General features: G+C 42.1%; 1 protein-coding gene across 3 annotated transcripts in view; it reads left to right on the top strand.

Annotated features, from left to right (window-relative positions):
• mark4a (MAP/microtubule affinity-regulating kinase 4a) overlaps nt 1-25552 on the top strand; it is a 57768-nt gene that overhangs the window by 16611 nt on the left and 15605 nt on the right. For all 3 annotated transcript variants that reach the window (XM_061751336.1, XM_061751334.1, XM_061751335.1), the window contains exons 4-12: nt 2221-2269; nt 2352-2417; nt 9619-9689; nt 9809-9865; nt 10318-10554; nt 16683-16802; nt 16883-16982; nt 17108-17217; nt 25291-25480. In XM_061751336.1, coding sequence (XP_061607320.1) covers nt 2221-2269; nt 2352-2417; nt 9619-9689; nt 9809-9865; nt 10318-10554; nt 16683-16802; nt 16883-16982; nt 17108-17217; nt 25291-25480 — 1000 coding nt within the window. The remainder of the gene's footprint in view (nt 1-2220; nt 2270-2351; nt 2418-9618; nt 9690-9808; nt 9866-10317; nt 10555-16682; nt 16803-16882; nt 16983-17107; nt 17218-25290; nt 25481-25552) is intronic.

Raw genomic sequence — 25552 nt, 5'->3', positions numbered from 1 at the left:
TTTGTATTTATTATGCAACGATAGCGATGACCTTGGGTTACTATTATTAAGGCTTTAGTAAATAAATGCAATTTCCTTTGGCCTTATCAAGCCACTGCGCTTTTTCTCGCTGACATCCCATAATCCTAGTATTTTTCACTTGAGTTCAGGTGCTTACATCGCAATAGAATGATTAAATGCTTCATTTCAGTTTGTACCTTTTCCTGTCTTTCTACTTTTGTACCAGACCAGCTGTTGTGAGGGACCTTGGTGCCACATTTATATCATGAGAGAGGATTTGGACAGAATATTTTTGAAATTCGCTATTGATGATAGTGGGATTCTTTACATGAGGATACCCAGGGGTCAGAAAAAAAAATCAGAAGACATGAAAGCGCTGACATGAACATAATCTCAACAGGAATTCATGTAGAGGGAAAATCTGTGATGTATTGTACAGGCGCGGGCAAAAGAGGAAACTGAAGGCGCAGATAGCTAAATCAAGCTCTAACATGATGAGAAGGATGTCTTAGAAATGGCAGGAACAGGTTATGTTGCTCTCTACTTCCTTACAATGTTGGAAGGGAATTTGTAGTCCGTCAGATTTGCACGACAACTGCGTAATGTACATGGCCTTCCATGTTAGTTTCATTAAAGAGTTACTACATCATTTAGGTAATTTGATATGCTGTTGCTGGGAATACATGGTGTGGACGATCACACAGCAGCACTACATATCCCATGATTCACATAACATAAGCACAGCTGGAGAAGCTGAGAAAGATCGTGGTCTTAATACCTGGGTTGCTATGGCAACAGTGACATTGGCCTTTGCAAAGAGAGAAGATGGCTAGAGATGGAGGATGAAGGACTGGAGGGAGAAATGAGATGAGGAGAGAACTGAGGAAAACAGAGTAACTGGCACTAATTTAATCCCCCTGTGTTATAAGAAAATCTACAACGACTGTATATTCCTTGAAGCTGAAATTATCGCATACAGTGACAAATGCTTATGGTTTTTTTGGCCGTATATTAATCAAATTGTTTTGATAAGGACGACTGGGTGATTAAATGTATTTTCCTTGACCAGTTTATACGTTCCGGTGATAGGAATAGTCCACATACTGCTTGACAACACTGTTCGTAGTATCGGAATGTGCACCACAAGAAAATGTTGGTGTGACTTTAAAAGAATTTGATTCATCAGGAGGGGAACTAATATTGCATTCCCGCTCAGCATTTGTGACTACATGTGAAAATTCACCACATTTTGAGTCAATCTTTTATACAATAGAATACTGTTGTACAGTGTATGTCCAACTGCGTGTTGTGGCCTGATAGATTTGTGATAAAGAAAATTATTGTGCCAAATATTTATCACAATAAAATATGGTACAATTACAACTGAAAACTATAGAGTATAGCTTGCACATTTTGGGAGCTGAAGCTTGGTCCATATGTCAGATTATTTTAAGAAACTCTATCTGAGTATGAATGTGAAAAATGTGTGGATTTAAACAACACGGGTTTAGGGGATTAAGTGTTATGGTTAGTTAATATATAACAATAAAATCTAAAATAATCTAATAGTTAATCATCTAAGTTGTGTATCCGATTCCAATTCCGACCGCAAAATAAAGTAATTGGCCTCACGGTTCCAATATTTTTGGAGGGCAGTGTAGCTGCTGTACAATTGTCTGGCCATAAATCATAACAACAAAAATATTTGTACATAAAAAAAAAGAAAATAAAAAAAAGCATTAAATGAATGAATTAAATTAGTAAATAAATAACACAAGCGTCACGGCGACCGGTTAGCACATCTGCCTCACAGTTCTGGGGACCGGGGTTCAAATCCTGGGCCCCGCCTCTGTGGAGTTTGCATGTTCTCCCCTTGCCTGCGTGGGTTTTCTCCGGGTACTCCGGTTTCCTCCCACATTCCAAAAACATGCATGGTAGGTTTATTGAAGACTTTGAATTGTCTGTAGGTATGAATGTGAGTGTGAATGTTTGTTTGTTTATATGTGCCCTGCGATTGGCTGGCAACCAGTTCAGGGTGTACTCCGTCTCCTGCCCGCAGTTAGCTGGGATAGGCTCCAGCACACCCGCGACCCTAGTGAGGATAAGCGGTGCAGAAAATGGATGAATGGATAAATAACACAGAGAAATGACAAAATACCTGTGAAATTGTAATTATATTATTATTGTTGGTTTTATTAAAAGCAAGTTATTTCTTTGCAGCTCTTTCGGGAGGTACGAATAATGAAAGGCTTAAATCACCCCAACATAGGTAAGACTCAAGCTAAAGTTTTCTACTCACAATGTGACTTGTTATGTATTTGATTTTAATCTGTTTCTGTTTTGGGCTACAGTGCAGCTGTTCGAGGTGATTGAGACAGATAAGACCCTTTACCTGATCATGGAGTATGCTAGTGGAGGTGGGTACCTCAGCCATCATGTTCAGAAACCACTGTGATGTATTCGTGAGGCATTTATTTCAAATGAGAGGAAAACAATCTTTCATTGCCTTTCTTTTCTCTTAATTTGTATATGAGCAGTATGATAATCCTAAATTCTCATCATTCACCTCTGCTCTAAGACTTACTCTGGCATTCCTATGTTCAGTTTGCATGTTCTCCCCATGCTTGTTTTTTTTCCCCCAGGAACTCCCGCTTCCTCCCGCATTCCCAAAACATGTTTCTAAACTGTTAGGTGTTATTCTGTGTATGAATGGTTGTTTGCCTATATGTGCCCTACGATTGGCTAGCAACTAGTCCAAGGTGACTAGTGACTAGGTGACTAGTCCACACCTCCTCTTAGTCAAAGTCAGTTGGGATAGGCTACAGCTCACCTACGACCCTAATGAAGATAAGCGATATGGAAAATAAATGAATCAAAGATGCCCTAACCCGATAAGAAAGAAATTGCTTCTGTCAAAATAGCTGCTTCCTTTTTCCCCTCAGGAAAAGGTTGTGCCACAAATAAGCTGTAATTAGCTTTCCAATAGCCACATCTCCACCAAGGTGTACAGTTAGGTTAATGTAGACATGGATTGATACACTACAACTTCATTTGGGTAGCGTTTCTATTACGGGTTTGCAGACAAGTCTAGCAGATTGCTGCGTGAGCTCCATAAATAGTATGACATCATAGCAGGAGGACAGGATGTAACTCACAAGTGAATTCAAAAAAGAAAAAAAAAGTACTGTAACATGAAAGACAGTGGGCTATATCCCACAGCAAATTTTAAACAGTGCCAGTGTTTTGACAAGTCTCTTCAATAAACAAATAAAACAACAACAACATATTTGCATAGCCATGTGTGCATGTAATGTGCAAACCTCAATTCCAATGAAGTTGGGACGGTGTGTAAAACGTATATTAAAAACAGAATGCAGTGGGAGGAAAAAATAAGTGAACTCTTTGGAATTTCTTAAATTTCTTCATTAATTGGTCATAAAATGTGGTCTGATCTTCATCTAAATCACAAGAATTAACAGTCTGCTTAAACAAATAACCTACACACAACGCCATGTGTGTAGGAAAAAATCGCACAGCACGCCAACATCAAAACCTTATCCAAACTTTGAAAAATGGTGCAAGGAGCATCGCAGTATGGGTGTGCTTAATTACCTCAGGGCCTGGACAACTTGCTATTATCAACAGAAAATTGGAACTGACAAGTTAAACATTTTTGCAGAAGAACTTGAGGCCATCTGTCCCACAGTTTGAGCTCACAAGAGTAGAGAGGGTGTTGCAACAGGACAATTATCCAAAACACAGAAGCAAATCAACAGAATGGTTTCAGAAGGAGAAAATATGTGTTCTAGAGTGGTCCAGTCGAAGTCCTGACCTCAACCCGATTGATATACTCTTAGAGATCTATTCACACCAAAAGTCCCAGGAATCTTGCTGATATGCAGCAGTTTTGTAAAGAGATATGGTCCAAAATTCATCCTGATCGTTGTGCACGTCTGATGTGCAACTACAGGAAATGTTTGGTTGAGGTTACCGTAATTTCCCGTGTATAATGCACACCCAGGTATAGTACGCACCCCAAAATTCTGGAAAACCCTTCTACCTATGTATAATGCATTTTTACAATGCATGATTTTGCTTCTACCTATATGATCAAAACAAAGTAGTAACTGTATTTGGTTAGGTTTTTCAAATTATTCTGAAGTTAAGCACTTTATTTGAATACTTAATGCAGTATTTTTATTTACTTGCTCTTATTTAGAAATTCACAGCCCTACTTTTACAACCCCAATTCCAATGAAGTGGAGATGTTGTGTTAAACATAAATAAAAACAGAATGCAATGATTTGCAAATCATGTTCAACCTATATTTAATTGAATACACTACAAAGACAAGATATTTAATGTTCAAACTGATACACTTTAATGTTTTTAGCAAATAATCATTAACTTAGAATTTTATGGCTGCAACACGTTCCAAAGAAGCTGGGGCAGGGTCATGTTGCCACTGTGTTACATCACCTTTTCTTTTAACAACATTCAATAAACGTTTGGGAACTGAGGACACTAATTGTTGAAGCTTTGTAGGTGGAATTGTTTCCCATTCTTGCTTGAAGTACAGCTTCAGCTGTTCAACAGTCTGGGGTCTCCGTTGTCGTATTTTAGGCTTCATAATCCGCCACACATTTCCAATGGGAGACAGGTCTGGACTGCAGGCAGGCCAGTCTAGTACCCGCACTCTTTTACTACGAAGCCACGCTGTTGTAACACGTGCAGATTGTGGTTTGACATTGTCTTGCTGAAATAAGCAGGCGCGTCCATGAAAAAGACGTTGCTTGGATGGCAGCATATGTTTCTCCAAAACCTGTATGTACCTTTCAGCATTAATGGTGCCTTCACAGATGTGTAAGTTACCCATGCCATTGGCACTAACACAGCCGCATACCATCAAAGATGCTGGCTTTTGAACATTGCGTCCATAACAGTCCAGATAGTTCTTTTCCTCTTTGGCCCAGAGGACACGACATCCACAATTTACAAAAACAATTTGAAATGTGGACTCGTTGGAGGACAGAACACTTTTCCACTTTGCATAAGTCCATCTTAGATGAGCTCGGCCCCAGAGAAGCTGGAGTTGTTTCTGGGTCTTGTTGATAAATGGCTTTTGCTTTGCATAGTAGAGTTTCAAGTTGCACTTACGGATGTAGCGCCAAACTGTATTTACTGACATTGGTTTTCTGAAGTGTTCCTGAGGCCACGTGGTGATATCCTTTACACATTGATGTCGGTTTTTGATGCAGTGCCGCCCGAGAGATCGAGGTCACGGGCATTCAATGTTGGTTTTCGGCCTTGCCTCTTCCATGCAGTGATTTCTCCAGATTCTCTGAACCTTTTGATGATATTGTGGACTGTAGATGATGAAATCGGCGGCACGGTGGACGACTGGTTAGAGCGTCAGCCTCACAGTTCTGAGGACCCGGGTTCAATCCCCGGCCCCGCCTGTGTGGAGTTTGCATGTTCTCCCCGTGCCTGCGTGGGTTTTCTCCGGGCACTCCGGTTTCCTCCCACATCCCAAAAACATGCATGAATTGGAGACTCTAAATTGCCCGTAGGCATGACTGTGAGTGCGAATGGTTGTTTGTTCCTATGTGCCCTGCGATTGGCTGGCAACCAGTTCAGGGTGTACCCCGCCTCCTGCCCGATGACAGCTGGGATAGGCTCCAGCACACCCGTGACCCTAGTGAGGAGAAGCGGCTCAGAAAATGGATGGATGGATAGATGATGAAATCCCTAAATTCCTTGTAATTGTACATTGAGGAACATTGTCTTTAAACAGTTCGACTATTTTCTCACGCAGTTGTTCACAAAGAGGTGAACCTCGCCCCATCTTTGCTTGTGAATGACTGAGCAATTCAGGGAAGCTCCTATTATACCCAATCATGGGACCCGCCTGTTCCCAATTAGCCTGTTCACCTGTGGGATGTTCCAAACAGGTGTTTGATGAGCATTCCTCAACTTTCTCAGTCTTTTTTGCCACCTGTCCCAGCTTTTTTGGAACGTGTTGCAGCCATAAAATTCTAAGTTAATAATTATTTGCTAAAAACAATAAAGTTGATCAGTTTGAACATTAAATATCTTGTATCTTGTCGTGTATTAAATTAAATATAGGTTGAACATGATTTGCAAATTATTGTATTCTGTTTTTATTTATGTTTAACACAACGTCCCAACTTCATTGGAATTGGGGTTGTATTTAGTAATTGAGAAAACACAGTTGTGCACATACTGTATGTTTGATTAAGCAGGCAGAATTTGTAAGATATGTCCCATTCTTTAAAGAAAACATGAAGGACCAGGTGGAACACATTTAATTTTAATGGCATTCAAATTAAACTGTCAAGCATTTCAGAAAAGCATTATCATTAAACAAAACATAACCATGAAGAAATTAATGATGGTTGTTGTTCAGTCATCAGTCATATTAAAAAAATAAAAAATAAAAAAATATATATATTTCTCAAATTCTGCCAGGGTATGTAAACTTGTAAGCACAACTGCACATATATGCAGTCACACGTACGCCTGTCATATTGGAATGAAAGTGTAGGCTGCAACTTTTTCATAACTTCTAGGTGGCAGTGGCATATTAGAATGATAATGTACACCTTTCTCATAACCTCTAAGTGGCGGTGGCATTTTGGAATGAAAGCGTACAGCTTTTTCATAACCTCTAGATGGCGGCATACATTTATAAAATGGGAATGTGTTTTTTCCCATTTTCCCCTATACCTATGTATAATGCGCACCATTGACTTTTGACATTTTTTAGGGGGGAAAAAACGTGCATTATACATGAGAAATTGCGGTATTGCTGCCAAAGGAGGGTCAACCAGTTATTAAAGCCAAGGGTTCACTTATTTTTTCCACCACATCCTGTGAATGTTTGCATCTTATTTGCAATACAAATATGAAAACATATATTAGTGCAAGCAGACTGTTCATTCTTGTGATTTAGATGAAGATCAGACCACATTTTATGACCAATCTATGCAGAAATTTAAGACTCAAAATTATATATATATATATATATATATATATATATATATATATATATATATATATAGTCCATGTATAGTCCATTAAATAAACTACAAAGACAAAATATTTAATGTTCATATAGATAACCTTCATTGGGTTTTTTCACAAAAATTCACTTATTTTCAATTTTATGCCTGCAACACGTTTCAAAAAGCTGGGACAGTCATGTTTGTCACTTTGTTACATCACCTTTCCTTTCAACAACACACAATAAGCATTTAGTAACTGAGGACACAAATTGTTGAAGCTTTTGGAGGCGAAATTCTTTCCTTTTCTTGCTTGATGTACAACTTCATCTGCTCAACAGTACAGGGTCTCCGTTTATGTATTTCATAATGCGGCACAGATTTTCAATGGGAGACAGGTCTGGACCGCTGGCAGGCCAGTCTAGTACTTGCACTCTTTTACTACGAAGCGACGTTGTTGTAACACATGCAGAATGTGGCTTGGTTTTGTCTTGCTGAAATAAACAGGGAGGTCCGTGCAAAAGGAGTCGCTTGGATGGCAGCATATGTTGCACCAAAAACTGTATGTACCTTTGAGCATTAATGGTGCCTTCACAGATGTGCAAGTTACCCATGCCATGGGCACAATCACACCCCCATACCATCATAGATGCTGGCTTTTGAACTTTGCGCTGATAACAATCCGAATGGTCCTTTTCCTCTTTGGCCCAAGAACACAACCAATCATTTGTAAAAACAGTTGCAAATGTGGACTTGTCTGACCACAGCACACTTTTCCACTTAGCCTTCAGTCCATCTCAATGAGCTCGTGCCCAGAGAAGCCGGTGGCGTTTCTGGGTGTTGTTGATATATGGCTTTCACTTTGCATGGTAGAGTTTTAACTTTTGTAGGTGTAGTGAGAAACTGTGTTAACTGATAATGGTTTTCTGTTCCTGTGGGAATATCCTTTACACAATGATGCCAGTTTTTAATGCAGTGCCGCCTTGAGAGATTGAAGGTCTTAATATTATGGACCATAGATACAATAGCACCTTGAGTTACGAACTTAATTCATTCCGTGACCCCGTTTGTAACCTGAAAGTTTCTTAAACCGAGGTAATGTTTCCCATTGAAATTTCATTCACTACCTACCTTCCCAGTTAACATGGATCTTTTACTTCTAAAGCCATCAATGGCAGTGAATGTGTTTTAATGGAAATGCAATGAATCTGTTTCAACCCCAAAATTAAGTTATACTTTTTTTTCTTAGTGTGTGGTTAAAAATAAACAATATCGAAATAAGTGGCAGCACGGTGACCGACTGGTTACCTCATCTGCCTCACAGTTCTGAGGACCGGGGTTCAAATCCCGGCCCCGTCTGTGTGGAGTTTGCATGTTTTCCCCGTGCCTCCGTGGGTTTTCTCCAGATACTCTGGTTTCCTCCCACATCCCCAAAACATGCAGGTTAGGTTAATTGAAGACTCTAAATTGCTCGTAGGTGTGAATGTGAGTGCGAATGGTTATTTGTTTATATGTGCCCTGCGATTGGCTGGCGACCATTTCATGGTGTACCGCACCTCTCGCCCGAAGATAGCTGGGATAGGCTCCAGAACGCCCGCGACCCTACTGAGGATAAGCGGAACGGAAGATGAATGAATGAATAGAAATAAGTGAAAACACACTATGATAAAGAAATAAAACAAGTTACTATAACAGTTTATTGCTCATTAACTTTAACTAAGGAGGAAAAGAGCAGGAGGACTACAGCACCTCATTAAAGAAGACTCTTCTTTCATAATAACATGGGGAAAGTCTGATTCAGATTTTTTTTCTTTTATCTGTTTTGTTCCTAAATCATTGGTTGATTTTGGCACAGGGCGGCACAGTGCACGACTGATTAGCACATCTGCCTCACAGTTTTGAGGACCCGGGTTCAAATCCGGCCTCGTTTGTGTGGAGTTTGCAGGTTCTCCCCGTATCTGCGTGGGTTTTCTCCTGGTACTCCGGTTTTCTCCCACGTCCCAAAAACGCGCATGGTAGGTTAATTGAAGATGATAGATTGCCCGTTGGTGTGACTGTGAAACCGGTTCAGAGTGTGCCCCGCCTCTCGCCCAGATTCTGTTTTTATTTATGTTTTACACATCATCCCAACTTCTTTGGAATTGGGGTTTGTAGAATAGACATTGCACAGCAGTGGGTTGCTTATAATTTGGAGAGCTAAATCATGTCTCATGTTTGCTTCGGTCTTGCATCGGTCTTCTGTAACAGTGAGGAAACAAGAAGGGAACAATTTGTTCCTGCTCCAACTACACTGCACTATTGATTCGAACAAAGAACAAAAGGACTGCAATAGAAAATGCAAATGTGAGGCAGTGACACATTCCATTCCCAGTGTAATACTGATTCTCCACCAACCAATCAACAGAAACCAGCAAGTCTTGCACCACCCTGACACAAGCATTTGTACAAATAAAGACCTCCCTCCTCCAAATAAACGTGTGGTACTTTCTGCACTTGAGTAAACACCCCGAAAAAATACTACATTTAAGGTCGCTTGTTTCCTATGTTTTGTTTTGTTTTGTTTTGTCTCACTTGTCTCACCTTTTCACAATCACAGGTGAAGTGTTTGACTACCTCGTGTCTCATGGAAGAATGAAGGAGGTTGAAGCCAGAGCCAAATTTCGACAGGTATTAAAAAAAATCTTCATGCAGAAAATTAAGCAATCTTTCTATTTATTTACGGAATTAATTTTAGATTAATTATTATGATAATCATTTTAAGTTGGTCTATTACTATGTGTTCACAGATTGTTTCTGCTGTCCACTATTGCCACACTAAGAATATTGTCCACAGAGATTTGAAGGTAAGAAATCTGAGATGATGTTTTGGACCGCTGTCAAAAATAGGGGATTAAGGCTAGTTCAAATCATAATCTCAGACTAGTCTTAATCTTTGTGTGTGAAAAGGGCCCCATAGCGTCTTAATCACACAGTATGGAGAATTTAAAAAAACGGGCGAATGCTGGCATGTGTTCTCATAGATTAGTGAGTAGATGCATGTGTCACGTGAAGGTATGTGTGTTGTTGGACGACATGCAGTCACTTCTCCCCCTTCCCATCTGTCTCATACATCCTGCTTTTTTTTTCTTCCATTACAATTTACGTTTTGTCTTCCAATTTAATCTCATTCCACTTTTTCGTCTCTTATCCCATTATGTTCTCCGCTTCTCCCCCATCATGTTGTCTATACACTGACATTTTCTACGCTCCTCCTCTACCATATTTACCTCCTCTCCCTCTGCATCAATATACACAGGCAGAGAATCTTCTGCTGGATGCTGACGCCAATATCAAGATCGCCGATTTCGGTTTCAGCAATGAATTCACACTGGGTAACAAACTGGACACATTCTGCGGCTCGCCGCCCTACGCTGCCCCCGAACTTTTCCAGGGAAAGAAATATGATGGACCCGAAGTGGATGTCTGGAGTCTTGGAGTCATCCTGTACACACTGGTCAGCGGCTCGCTGCCTTTTGATGGGCAGAACTTGAAGGCAAGTGTGTGTATAGTGGGGACTGCTGGTCTGCCGGATAGGCAGGAGGATTTTTTTTATAACCACGGTAGTAACAGAAACATGTTTTCCACAAAAGTTGAATCGAGGCAACTGGACTTTTCTTAGCTGTTAAGGACGTTTCACCTTTAATCCAGAAGGCTTCTTCAGTTCTAAATTTTAGGTGTGAAGTCTTCCGATTTATGTCCCTGGTGGGGTTGCCCCCTGGTGGTCACTCGAAGGTACAAAATCAGTATTTTTTTCATTTTATTTTTTTGTACTAATTTGAGCATTACTTTAACAGGTTCAAGATGTTTCTCTTCATTTTCTCAAGTACAGATTTTTTTAAAGTCAAAACAGTTCCATAGGTGGCTCAATAAAAGGTTTCTGACATTCTTCATTCAAAATACACAAATGATAAAGAATTCGAGCACAATTGATGACGGCTTGGCATTCTGGTTGAAACTACTCGGTTTTTGTCTCATGCAAATGCAAAGTATGCCTTTCGTTTCCATGACAGCCGGGGTGGAGCTAGGGCAGGCGTCAAAAGCGAGCAGATACTCATTATTCTTCTCGTTCTTGTAGACTTCACAAGATTCCCTCCAGACTGCAATGGAATGGTACCTTTGCAAAGCCACCATCGCTAACTTGACCATATCCCACACACCACCATAAAGCGAGCACTTTAAGGGGGGGTTTCACTCATGGAAGCCGTCACCGAGCCACTGAAATTACACTTTGTCAAATAGTGTCACATTGTGGTGCATGACACAAAAATCCCACATCGAGAACTGAAAATGTGAGATTCTTCTGTGTAGTCTGGCAACAGGACTCCGCCCGTCTCTCGCTAATGGCAGATCTTCGCCCAGCCTAGCGACAATTCATGGGTGGAGAAATTCAGTCTTGGTAGGTGAAGATATTATGTAAATTAGCCCCACTGTTCCTGAATTAATATTACGTTATGCAGATGGAAATGCAAAATGACTAGCCCACTGACACATTTCAAGAAAAGTCATTTGCTATTAGAACATATGAGAGGTGATCATTTCTGTCTGTTCATTCGTTACCTCTATTACATATCCTGCTCCGAGTCACAGAAAGAGCTGAAAATATCCCTGCTGACTTAGAGCAAACATTAAACAACATCCTGGAATGGTTACCAGTCAATTACAGGTGGATTGTAAATGGGGCATTTGGTTGGAATTGAAACCCACATGAAATGCACAAAGGTCAGCTATGTGAACCACTGCATTACCAATAACCCTTAATACAAAAATGTTTTAACTTGTGGCACATCTGGATAAGACACAGTATTGACGCCGGAGTAAACTAAGCTTCTAAGTTACGTTTAGGTGTGTGTGATGTTATCTACATTTTTCTGTGACCTGTGACCTGTTGATGACTGGTGATCAGTCCAGGTTGTACCCCGCCTGCCACTTGGGATAGGCTCCAGCCTCCCTCTGACCTGGAAGAATATACACGGTATGAAAGATGGATGAAACGTGATTTAAACAAACCCCCCCCAAAAAAAACTCCATGTGTAACATGCAGATGTCATTGTTATTAACTAATATATTGTGGATGCAGAGAAAAACAATAGAAACATTATTTCTTCGTTTCAGTCATTAGTCAATGACACAGTTCCTCATTTGTAATTTTGAGAAGTGAACCGTTTGATGTTTCTGTCACTGAGATGCTTTGACAAGGTGATGTGTCTGTAAATAATGCGTCAGTTTGCATAGGTTTAAGACATATTTTACAGATGGGCTCTCTGGTGTCTGTGGGTTTGCCCTAATTGCTACCAGTGTTGTACCTGAACAAGTTCAGTGAACGAAAGTTCATATTTTGTGCGAACGTGAACTGAACTTAGTTCATTTCTGCCTGATGAACGAACAGTACATAATTGTAAAAAATTTATTACTAGGAAAATTATGATTTGTATCAGAATGAAATATTTTAATATATTTTCAGTCATCCAGAGCTGTGAGGGATGCAAAGTTATCAGTCCTTTGCATGTTTTTTTTTTTTTTGCACATTACGGACAAAAGTCCTGTTTTTGTTTTAATTCCTCATTTTAAAAAAAGAGCAAGCAACAGGTTTTTCCTCATGTTTTTGAGATTGTATGGTGAAAGCTGCAGCTGGCTGCCAGTGTGGACTGAATGGGTGGCAACAATGGGAAAATGAAATTCCAGTATTTTAAGGGGACGAGCCCATCAGCAACATATTGAGAAAAACACAAAAAAGAACTATGAACTAGTTTATTTTTGGAATGGTGAACATAGTTCAAAGAAGTTCAGTTCATTTTTGCAACAGTGACTTGAACTTTGACCTAAGTCGTGTAGAAAATGAGCTTTCCCAACACTGACTGCTACATATGTAAGCAGGCCGTTTGCCTACTCTTCTGGTACTTTTCATGAGCAGTAAAGTCTTCCGTCAGGGTTTCTTAAACTCCTTTCAGCTAAAGAAACAAAACCTACCGAATAATGAAGCCTGCAATTTAAGACAAAATCCTCTGAATGCAAAATGTTTGGTTATCATGTTGTAAACACTCATTGAGAGCAAGATTGAAAAGATTCAGTCAATCAACACACTATTGTTTAACAGTCCCCTTTGAATGAGGGTGACTTTGTTAGGCTATTGTCCAGACCAGTGTGAAAAAATTGCACGAAAAGCTCTCTACAATGTTTTGCCATGAGTTCTGGTTGCACTAGCAACGAGACACTATGTCTGTAGACTCCTTTGCAAGTCACATGCACAGTAAAAGGCAACCATTGTACTGTAATTGGACTGAACTGAAAAACTGATGTTTTCATTTTCTTTAACTGCTTTAATTTTTATGATAATCTCAAAATAATACAGTTAAGATCAAATAAAAGCTTATTTATTCATAGTCTTGCTGTCCATTTTAGTCTGCCAGCAACAAATGTTAAATAATCCTTAAAGCTGCTGAATGCTGGCCCTGATCTTCGCAGGCAATGACTCACTTAGGAGCAATGGGAACGGGAAGGGTGGAAGGACTCTTTTCTGTTTTTCTCCTAATTGTTTTCGACTTAGTATTTTCACATTTGAAATATAATAAATATATATTTTTTTGTATTTCATGCAATTAATTATTCACTACTAATCAGTTTCGACCGACTTGATAAAAGAAGAATGTTGTCAAAATTATAGCATTTTAAACTAGAATGGAACCCAGTAAAGTGCAGACGTCGACACAATTAGAAAATCTCAATGACGTACTGTGCCGTGAAATATAATTTCCTCTCTTTCTGATTTCAGCTTTTTTGTATGCATATTTATCACACTGAAAATACCAATACAAGATGCTTTAAAAAATAATAATAATAATATCAAACCAAGCCTATCTGGCCATATGTGAAAATATAATTACCCCCCATGTCTCTTGTTAAATCATGAGTTAACTGTGATTAACCCAGTTTTCAGTTTTTGGAAAGCTGAATGCCTCAAAACACTAAAATGAAGGTTTTGGCACGACCAAGTCAAAGTCCAGTCTTAAATCTTATCTGATGCTGTGTTATGACAAAAAGAACAGTTCACGCTCAAAACTATCATTAATTCAGAAACTGCATTTTATATTTACTTGGGTTGTCCCCGCTACAAAAAAAAATATGTGATGATCTGAAACATTTAAATATGATGAATATGCAAAAAGCAGGAGGGGGTAATAGATAGTTTACAAAATGAAAAGAATATTGTTGCTTTTGTATGATAAATGAATTGGTCTTTATAAATTGGATTGACTACTTTGTGATACTATAAAATAACTTTGAAGTGGCATGCAGACACTGCAAAGTCTCATCATTATGATTTTGTTTTGAGTTTAACAAGCAGTCATTTATAGTCCTCATCTGCTGGACTGAATATAGAGTCAGGGGGTCCTGTCAGTACAGTCCTGTGCAACAGTTCTAAAAATAAAAAAAAATAGTTAACATAAACAAATGAATGGTCACATTGCTTCACATACAACATAGGTCACATAAATGGTGAACAAGTTTTAAAATAATTTATAGTGGACTAATCTTTTACTTTTTTAATACAAAAACCTGGCATTTGAACAGTTGTGTGTTAAATTTATATACACTGTACGTGAGGCCATGTTGATATTTTGTTCTTGTTAATGAAACCACCATTTGCTATCCAAATAAATAGTTCCTTTCTGATTAAAGTCACATTTTATTCTAATTTGCAATATTTTAATGTTTCTGTTTGGTACATGTACTGTACGTGTGGAACGTTTTTTTGTTTTCCTCCCCCTCTCTTTCCATAATCATGCTACCTAACCACGAAACAGTACATTTCTGCTTTGATTTATGTTGCATGTTGAAGGTAAATTAACTCCATGGGAATTGTGAGTGCCAAGTACAGAGTTAAGAAGACATAGATATTATTTTTCTTTAATACAACCCCAATTCCAATGAAGTTTGGACGTTGTGTTAAACATAAATAAAAACAGAATACAATGATTTGCAAATCATGTTCAACCTATATATAATTGAATACACTACAAAGACAAGATATTTAATTTTCAAACTGATAAACTTTATTGTTTTTAGCAAATAATCATTAACTTAGAATTTTATGGCTGCAACACTTTCCAAAAAAGCTGGGGCAGGGTCATGTTTACCACTGTGTTACATCACCTTTTCTTTTAACAACATTCAATAAACGTTTGGGAACTGAGGACACTAATTGTTGAAGCTTTGTACGTGGAATTCTTTCCCATTCTTGCTTGATGTACAGCTTCAGCTGTTCAACAGTCCGGGGTCTCCGTTGTAGTTTTTTAGGCTTCATAATCCGCCACACATTTCCAATGGGAGACAGGTCTGGACTGCAGGCAGGCCAGTCTAGTACCTGCACTCTTTTACTACGAAGCCACGCTGTTGTAACACGTGCAGAATGTGGTTTGGCATTGTCTTGCTGAAATAAGCAGGGGCGTCCATGAAAAAGATGTTGCTTGGATGGCAGCATATATTTCTCCAAAACCTGTATGTACCTTTCAGCATAAATGGTGCCTTCGCAGATGTGTAAGTTACCCATGCCATTGGGACTAACACAGCCCCATACCATCACAGATGCTGGCTTTTGAACTTTGCGTCCATAACAGTCCAGATAGTTCTTTTCCTCTTTGGCCCGGAGGACACGACGTCCACAATTTCCAAAAACAATTTGAAATGTGGACTCGTCGGACCACAGAACACTTTTCCACTTTTCATCAGTCAATCTTAGATGAGCTCGGCCCAGAGAAGCCGGCGGCGTTTCTGGGTGTTGTTGATGAATAGCCTTTGCCATTAGAGTTTCAAGTTGCACTTACGGTTGTAGCGCCAAACTGTATTTACTGACATTGGTTTTCTGAAGTGTTCCTGAGCCCATGTGGTGATATCCTTTACACATTGATGTCGGTTTTTGATGCAGTGCCGTCTGAGGGATCGAAGGTCACGGGCATTCAATGTTGGTTTTCGGCCTTGCTGCTTATATGCAGTGATCTCTCCAGATTCTCCGAACCTTTTGATGATATTATGGACCGTAGAAGATGAAATCCCTAAATTCCTTGCAATTGTACGTTGAGGAACATTGTCCTTAAACTGTTGGACTATTTTCTCACGCACTTGTTCACAAAGAGGTGAACCACGCCCCATCTTTGCTTGTGAATGACTGAGCAATTCAGGGAAGCTCCTTTTATACCCAATCATGGCACCCAGCTGTTCCCAATTAGCCTGTTCTCCTGTGGGATGTTCCAAACAGGTGTTTGATGAGCATTCCTCAACTTTCTCAGTCTCTTTTGCCACCCGTCCCAGCTTTTTTGGAGTTTGTTGCAGCCATAAAATTCCAAGTTAATAATTATTTGTTAAAAACAATAAACTTTGTCAGTTTGAACATTAAATAGCTTGTCTTTGTGGGGTATTCAATTAAATATAGGTTGAACATGATTTGCAAATCATTGTATTGTGTTTCTATTTAACACAACGTCCCAACTTGATTGGAATTGGGGTTGTATTAAAATGGATGAAAGTAATATAAATAGACTGTGACCAATGTTACACTTGTCCTGTTGCGTCTTGAAAATGTCTGAATCCTCAGAATGTTAAACATCTAAATCTTGTAACCAACAGGAGCTGAGGGAGCGTGTGCTAAGGGGAAAGTACCGCGTTCCCTTTTACATGTCCACAGACTGTGAAGGGATCCTTCGTCGATTCCTGGTGCTCAATCCCGCCAAACGCTGCACCCTTGATGTGAGAAGTACCAAAAAATAGACAGAGTCTGTCTCATGTGCAATTAAAAAAAAGCGGACTATGTTTTTATGTCTCCACAGCAAGTCATGAAGGACAAGTGGATAAATTCAGGGTATGAGGGTGAGGACCTAAAGCCCCATATAGAACCTATTGAAGACTACAGCGATCCGGCCCGCATAGGTGAGTCAACTGGACCAGGGATAATGTAGCTTTCATGTTGGTTGTACTGTATGCTGTCAGAGCATGACCGATGTTGTCATCACACGAGATGATTTACGTCACCATTTACTGTTTGTGTGCTTCAGAGGTGATGGTCGGCATGGGCTTTACCCCAGAGGAAATCAAGGACTCTCTGCTCAATCAGAAATACAATGAGGTCACCGCTACCTACTTACTGCTGGGCCGCAAAGGCGATGTGAGTTATATACATCTACGTTTTAAAAAAATGTTTTTATTATACATGTAAGCGGAACGGAAGGTTAATGAATTAATGTATGAAGAAATATGATATCATTTGATTTACAGTATCATTTAAATCTCTGTTGCCCTTGTTACCTGGTAATTGGGATTTTCATGATTCATAATTATTAATCTCCTATTGGTTCTTAATGCAGCCTCTCAAAGTATTTTAGCTCCTCTCGTTAAACGCTCTCTTCCTGTGGATTGGTCATCTTTGAGGCTTAGGATTCTTGCCAAAAAATCTCTGACTAACACTTCTGAAGTTGTTAATTGTTAGTTAGTTAGTTGTTATTTCGTTATTTGTGATTAAATATGAGCATCTGAAATAAAAAGTACTCTTACCTGTCAAAAATAAATAAATAAATCATGGCAGCCGTATTAACCAAGAAAATATTTGAAAGCCTTTTTGTTCGATGGTTACTGATGGGAATTTATTATAACCCTAACTCCGCAGGATCCGACATTATGGGTGACCCGATAGCCCGTAGCCACCAAGTCGGGCCACCACATAGCTTACAAATGCTGGCCCGAGAGCCATAAATTAAATAACGATGAACTCAACACATTCACCATTGTTTTTAACCAAATTCTGCGTCCACATTTTTCCACGTTTCCTGGGTACTATTGGGAAATGCTTGGGGCTCTGCTATTTTATGCACTTCATTTAGCTGCTACCTGCGTCTGTATAGCTAGTGGGGCTAAACACGGTGCGGAGCTGCTCCTCTTAAGTATCTAATTATTGCCACCTGGAAAGGAGGACGAGGAGTAATTAACAGGAGAAGACAGAGAAGCCGTGCTAACCACTAAACAATTGTGAAAAATAGTCGTGCAACACCAGAGAAAGTGCTTGGGTGCTACAGTACACTTTTCACTGAAGTCTGGCTGGAACCGCGTTATGTCGAGAGTAACCTACTATCAACAGCAAATTAGCAGGCCACTAATTCTCTGTTGATGGTGAGAAACAGAGAAAAAATACAAATGCAGCCACATGACAGTGTACAACAAACGAGGGCGAATACTCTGGCGTCGGATCCCTGGGTCGGGCAGGCTTAATTGCAGGCAGTGATGAGAGCTGATTGGGAACAGGTGCGCAGGCGAGAGGGTGGTAATTGCTGGGGAGAGAGAGAGTGTGTGGAAGGCGCGGCGCAAAGCGCAACCCAAGCACCAAAAGAGGAATTGCAGGGCACAGATCATGACAGCGCCCCCCCACTTAACGGACGCCTCCTGACATCCTACCAGGCTTCTCGGGATGGGCTGCATAAAAGTCCCTAATCAATGAGTCGTCCAAATTAAGCTTGCACAAGATCCAGGAATGTTCTTCCGGACCATACCCCTCCAAGTCCACCAGGAATTGAAAACCCCAACCACATCAAGGATGCGTGATACCGTGAAGGCAGGATGGTTGTCGATGACACGGTGGGGTTGGGAGGTGGAGGGGTTACGGCCGGAGGAGAGGCCGGAGAGAAACGTCGGATGGAAATGTCGGATGGATCTTGAGAGATGGGGGAAGTTTTAACTGCACTGAGGTGGCATTGATGATTTTAGTGATAGGAAAGGGACCAATGAAGCGTGGAGTGAGGGGGAGGAGGGGGCCTGGAAGGCGGGACCAGAGGGGACTCCCGGGCTGGCTTGAGTAGGCTGACGTGAAAAGCAGGGTGGACCCGCATTGACCTTGGGAGCCTCAGCTTCAACGGTGACAGGGTTGATGATCTTTGTGATGGGGAAGGGCCCAACAAACCTGGGAGCGAGCTTCTTCGACTCCACCCAGAGTGGAATATGTTTGGTCGAGAGCCAAACTCGCTGACCCACTTTGTAGTTCGGGGCCGGTGCCCTCCGACGGTCAGCAGCGGCTTTGTAGGACCGTCCCTGGCGCACCTGCATCTGGCGGGCTCGCTCCCAGGTCCTCCTGCAGCGTCTCACCAAGGTTAATGCCGCTGGAACTGTTCGGTTCATGTGAGCCCAGTGGATGACTCTTCCCCTTAAGGTCGGCACCACATAAAGCCTGTTTTCAGGGCAATCTTCAGGGCTAGGAGTGTTTTTCAGAGCCCCTTTAACCGCAGTTTCAATGTCCCAAACAAAAGCGGAAATGAAACATGACTTGGGCAAAATAGTCTTAGGGTCAAACAAAGAATTCTCTTCGGAGAAAATACGTGACAAAGCATCTGGCTTAACATTTTTAGAACCAGGTCGGTAGGATAACGTAAAATTAAATCTAGTGAAGAACAGAGCCCATCTAGCCTGCCTCGCATTTAATCTTTTAGCAGTTTTAATATACTCAAGGTTCTTGTGATCTGTCCATACTAAAAACAGAGTCTGTGCCCCCCTCTAGCCAGTGCCTCCACTCCATCAAAGCCACCTTGACTGCCAGCAGTTCACTTGACATGACGTCCTTCCACACAGATTGGACACGTCGAAGGTGCTCCCTCACCGCGGGAACCGCCACTGTATGCTCCTGTTCCTTCAACAAAGGAGGTTGGAAACCGTAGCATGCCGTAAAGGAGCTGGTGAGGGAGTTGTGGGCATATTCCACCCACGGAAGAAAGGTGTTCCAGGAGGTTGGGTTGCGTGCAGCAACGGTTTTGATTTGCAGAAGTCCTTCCAGACCTGGGAGGAGAACTGAGGACCTCGGTCCGAGACAATGTCAATCGGGAAGCTGTCAAGTCTGAATACATGAAGGACTAGGAGGTTAGTAGTCTCAAAAGCAGAGGGCAACTTGGGAAGGGGTACATAATGGACACACTTGGAGAAACGATACAGGATGGTAAGGATGATGGTGTTACCTTCAGAGGGGTGTAGGCTGGTAACGACCTCCAAGGAAATGTGGGACCAAGGGTGGCTCGGAATGGGTAAGGGGCGCAGTAGACCAGTTGGAGGTTGGTACGAAGCCTTACCTCGGGCACAGACAGAGGACAGAGCAGGCTAATCCAAACTCTCGTGTGGCCAGACTGGGCCACCAGAAGTGTTGTTGAATGATTGAATGGATCGGGTGATTCCGGGATGACAGGTTAGTTTGGAGTTATGGGCCCACTGAAGTACTTCTGAGCGGACAGAATTGGACACGAAAAGACGGTCAGGTGGTTAAGTCTTGGGATCGGGTTGGGTTCTCTGATCCTTCTTAACAACTTCTACGATCTTCCACATGGCAGCCCCAACAAAGCAGGAGGAGGGAAGGATGGGGTCCGGTTCCCCCGAGTTGGAGGGGGGTGAATAAATACGAGAGAGGGCGTCCGGTTCGCTGTTACGAGAACCAGGGTGGAAGGAGAGGATAAAGTTGAATCGACTGAGGAATAAGTCCCAACGAGCTTGCCGGGGGTTAAGTTGCTTGGCGGAATGGAGATGGGTGAGGTTTTTGTGGTCGGTCCACACTAAACGGAGAAGCGGTCCCCTCCAGCCAATGCCTCCATTCCTCCAGAGCCCAGACGATGGCCAGCAGCTCACGATTTCCTACGGCGTAATTGCTTTTGGAAGAATGCGCAGGCATGTAATTTCTGGGTTTCGGGATCCCGCTGGGAGAGGACGGCCTTGGCTCCCGTGTCAGAGGCGTCAACCTCCACAACGAACTAGGGGGAGGGGTCGGTGTGTCTCAGTATGAGGGTGCTGGTGAAAAGCTCCTTCAGGCGTTCGAAAGCTTGAGAGGCTGCCAGGGTCCACTGAAATGGAAATCTGGTGGAGGTGAGACTGGCGAGGGGAATGCCCACTTTACTATAATCCCGGATGAATCTGCGGTAGAAGTTTGCAAAGCCCAGGAAACGTTGCAGTTCTTTGCGGGTGGAGGGAATGGGCCAGTTAACAACTGCTTGGATTTTAGCTGGGTCTGGTTGTAGTTGTCCTTTCGCAATGAAGGAAGTGTACAGAGGAAAGATTGAATTCACATTTTTCAGGTTTCACAAAGAGAAGTAGGCGCTGAAGGACTTGGCGGACATGTTGGCAATGTTCATTGGGGGAGCGGGAGAAGATGAGGATGTCGTCTAAATAGACAAATACGAACCGGTTAAATATATCACAGAGGATATCGTTGATGAAGGTTTGAAAGACTACGGGGGCGTTGGTTAATCCAAAAGGCATGACCTGGTATTCAAAGGAAGTTTTCCATTCCTCCCCCTCTCTAATGTGGATGAGATGCTAAGCGTTGCGCAGGTCCAACTTGGTGAATATTTGACCGTCGCAGAGGGGTTCGAATGAGGCGTCAATGAGGAGCAGCGGAGCTTTGTTCTTAACTGTTTTGTCGTTGAGACCACAGAAGTCAATGCAGGTGCGGAGAGTGGAATCTTTCTTTTCAACAAAAAATAATGCAGCCCCCAGGGGGAAGAAGAGGGTCGGATGAGTCCGGAGGCAAGGGAGTCGCTGATATAATTCTCCATAGCTTCTTTTTCAGGATGGGAAAGGTTAAATAGGCAGCTGGAGGGAAGAGGAGCACCAGGCAGGAGGTCAGTGGTGCAATCAAAGGGGAGTGGGGAGGGACAGCGATGGCAAGATCCTTACTGAACATCGAGGAGAGGTCATGATATTCTTCAGGGACCCGGGAGAGATCAATAGGAGTTACTGGTGACTGAGGTTTGCTTGAGGTGGATGGCCGAATGAAGACGGTGAAAGTGGCAAAATCGATTCCACCCAGTGATGGACAGGGGAGTCAACTCAACGCCGGGGTTATGTTTCTTGAGCTAGGGGATACCGAGGACGAGTGGAGTCTCCGGGGAGGGAATAACAAACAGCTGGAGTGTTTCATGGTGATTGCCGGAAATTACCAGGGTGAACGGTGCAGATTGATGGGTGACAGGAACGGTAGAGGTTCGAGGGGAAGCTGGAGCTTTGACATTCCAGGCGGTCTATACGGGTCTTTCCCAGTTGCATGGGCTCCTCCAGTCCAGTGGGGGGTGAAGAGGAGGTGGCATATACTATACTATACTACTTGTTCTAATTCCTCGCTCTCTAGCGCTTTCACGAAGATGATTGTCCAATTTTAACGAAATTAATTCCTCCAATGAGGTGGGTTCGTCCTTGGCATTGATATTGTCTGAGCTGCTCAGATAATCCTTTTAAAAAAAATTATTTTAAAGCGGCGTCATCCCAACCACATTCACTCACAAGTAACCTAAAGTCTATTGAATATGAAGCCACGGAAGTCGAACCCTGAGCGAGGGCTATGAGGCGCCAAGTGGCTTCTTAACCCTTAACGGTGTGGTCGAAGACTTTCTTAAGCTTGTCCGAACATGAGTCGAACGATGAGAGTACTGGGGAAGAATTAGGCCAAAGTGTGGTAGCCCATTTGGCAGCTCTTCCGCGCAGAAGGTTAAAAATGAAAGCCATTTTGGATTTGTCCATGGGATAACTCAGCGGTTGCAGGTTGAATACTAGTGAACAGTTTAACAAATATTGACTACATGAACCTAGGTTCTCAGAGTAAGGTTCGGGAGGAGGGACGTGTGGCTCTTTGTACGGGAGGAGGGGTTAGTCGGAGTCTGCGAGCTTGGTGGGAATACTCACGGGAAGTTTGCCGGAGTGCATCTGGGAGGACAGGAGAGATACTTATTGTGTGAGGGTATTTAATGAGTCCATGATCTTGCGGTGGGCTTTGTCCTGTCTGCCTTTGTGAGCACCCTGGTGGGCGAGCGCTTCGTTTAACGCTTCCGGTGGTGCTAGCTAGGTCCAAGTTGGCCAGAGTATTCTGTCACGATACGTAATCAAACCGAATTGGGAAGTGAAGTGGGAGGCACAGGAGGAGCACTGGAAGTGGAAGAGAACACAAGTGGCTAAGTACAAGTGCGGGTTGTCTGATAATATCTTACACACGACAGTCGGCCTGTGTACCACAAACAAGTGCGAATACTCTGGCGTTGGAGCCCTGGGTCAGGCAGGCTTAAATACAGGCCGTGATGAGTTAACAAAAGAAATCTAGAAACGTACTGCAATCATGTTTTCTAAGAAAAATGCGGTTGTAAATCTTTTTTGAATGACAGTCATCTAAAAAAAAAAGGCTAAATTCTGTTGTTGAAACCCACCAAAATTGAACAATTTATTCCTTGGTCCTTGACACACCCCTCCATCAAGCTGTGTGGAAATCAGTTTAGTAGCTTTCAATGTAGTTTTAGTATAAAATGTAAATTACATAATGCTATCCAGCACCTCTGCAACCCGAGTGAGGATAAGCGGTTCGGAAAATGGAGGGATGGATAGTCCACATAACACAGTCCTAACTGGCTCCTCTGACTGTTTTAGTGTGGTGATGTCTTTGCCTCGCAGTTCAACTCGAGCAAGTAATGCAACTCTGTTGCCATTGTTCAACTTTTCTGAAAGCATGCCATCCATCCGTTCTCTATACCAGGACTTGAACAAGAGGGAGAGGCTGCCCTGGACTGATCACACACACTGATCACAGGACACATAGACAAACAACCGTTCACACTTAGATTCACACTTAAGGACAATTTAGAATCTTCTATTCCCCTAACATGCTTGGTTTTGGCTTGTTAGAACATGCAAACTCCACACAGGAAGGCCAGAGCCCTAGTACGAACCCACGACATCTGAACATGCTAAGCAGTCGGCTGCCACACCACTTTATGACATATAGTGCGTAGGTAATTTTTTAGACCATTTTTTGGCCCATTCCTGCCTGCAAATCTCCTCTAGAGCAGTGATGTTTTGGAGCTGTCGCTGGGCAACACAGACTTTCAACTCCACCAAAGATTTTCTATGGGGTTGAGATCTGGAGACTGGCTAGCCCACTCCAGGACCTTGGAATGTTTCTTACCAAGCCACTCCTCTGTTGCCCGGGTGATGTGTTTGGGATCATTGTCATGCTGAAAGACCCAGCCACGTTTCATCTTCAATGCCCTTGCTGATGTAAGGAGGTTTTCACTCAAACTCTCACGATACATGGCCCCATTCATTCTTTCCTTTACACGGATCTTGGTCCCTTTGCAGAAAAACAGCCCCAAACCATGATGTTTCCACTCCCACGTTTCACAGTAGGTATAGTGTTCTTTGGATGTAACTCAGCATTCTTTCTCCTCCAAACATGAGAAGTTGAGTTTTTACCAAAATGTTCCATTTTGGTTTCATCTGACCATATGAAATTTGCCCAATCCTCTTCTGGATCATCCAAATACTCTCTAGCAAACTTCAGCCGGGCCTGGACATGTACTGGCTTAAGCAGGGGGACACGTCTGTCACTGCAGGATTTCAGTCCCTGGCGGCGTACTGCGTTACTGATGGTAGCATTTGTTACTTTGGTCCCAGCTCTCTGCAGGTCATTTACTATGTCCCCCCGTGTGGTTCTGGGATTTTTGCTCCCTGTTCTTGTGATCATTTTGACCCCACGGGATGTAATCTTACGTGGAGCCCCAGATCGAGGGAGATTATCAGTGGTTTTATATCTCTTCCATTTTCTAATAATTGCTCCCACAGTTGATTTCTTCACACCAAGCTGCTTACCTATTGCAGATTCAGTCTTCCCATCCTGGTAAAGGTCTACAATTTTGTTTCTGGTGTCGTTTGACAGCTCTTTGGTCTTGGCCATAGTGGAGTTTGGAGTGTGACTGAAGTTGTGTACCGGTGTCTTTTATACTGATGAGTTCAAACAGGTGCCATTAATACAGATAACGAGTGGAGGACAGAGGAGCCTCTTAAAGAAGTTACAGGTCTGTGAGAGCCAGAAATCTTGCTTGTTTGGAGGTGACCAAATACTGACTTTCTGCCATAATTTGCTCATAAATTCTTTAAAAATCAAACAGTGATTTTGTGGATTTTTTTTTTTTTTTTTATTTTAATTATTTTCTCATTTTGTCTGTCACAGGTGAGGTATACAGGGCTCTCTGATAATTTTAAGTGGGAGAACTTGCACAATTGGTGGCTGACTAAATACTTTTTTGCCCCACTGTATATTTCAATACAATTATAATGGTCTCAATTTTCTGCAGATTTCCGCTATTCACGGTCCGTCCCGGTCCCAATTCTCTGAGAATAGCAGGGGTCCACTTGGATAGTGTTCTGTCTAAAGTGTCATTCTTTCATTTGCATATCATTTTAGGAGGGCAGCGAGGCCCGCACAGCCAGTACCCTGTCCTTGGCAAGGGTACGACCCAGCCCTATAACCAATGGAACCAACAAACACTCTTCAGCAGCTACAGGCTCCTCTTCCTCCTCCACCTCCTCCTCACACAGTAAGACACAGCGCAGTGCCTCCACTTACCACAGGCAGCGACGACACAGCGACTTCTGTGAGTATCTACTCTTACTTATTACTTCTGAAAGTGTTACACTTACTGTGTAATTCAGTACTTCAGCCAAGC

The sequence above is a fragment of the Phyllopteryx taeniolatus genome, chromosome 17 (genome assembly GCF_024500385.1).
Source record: "Phyllopteryx taeniolatus isolate TA_2022b chromosome 17, UOR_Ptae_1.2, whole genome shotgun sequence".
Lineage (NCBI taxonomy): Eukaryota > Metazoa > Chordata > Actinopteri > Syngnathiformes > Syngnathidae > Phyllopteryx > Phyllopteryx taeniolatus.
The sequence above is the reverse complement of the archived record's forward strand: the minus strand, read 5'-3'. Positions and strand labels throughout refer to the sequence as shown.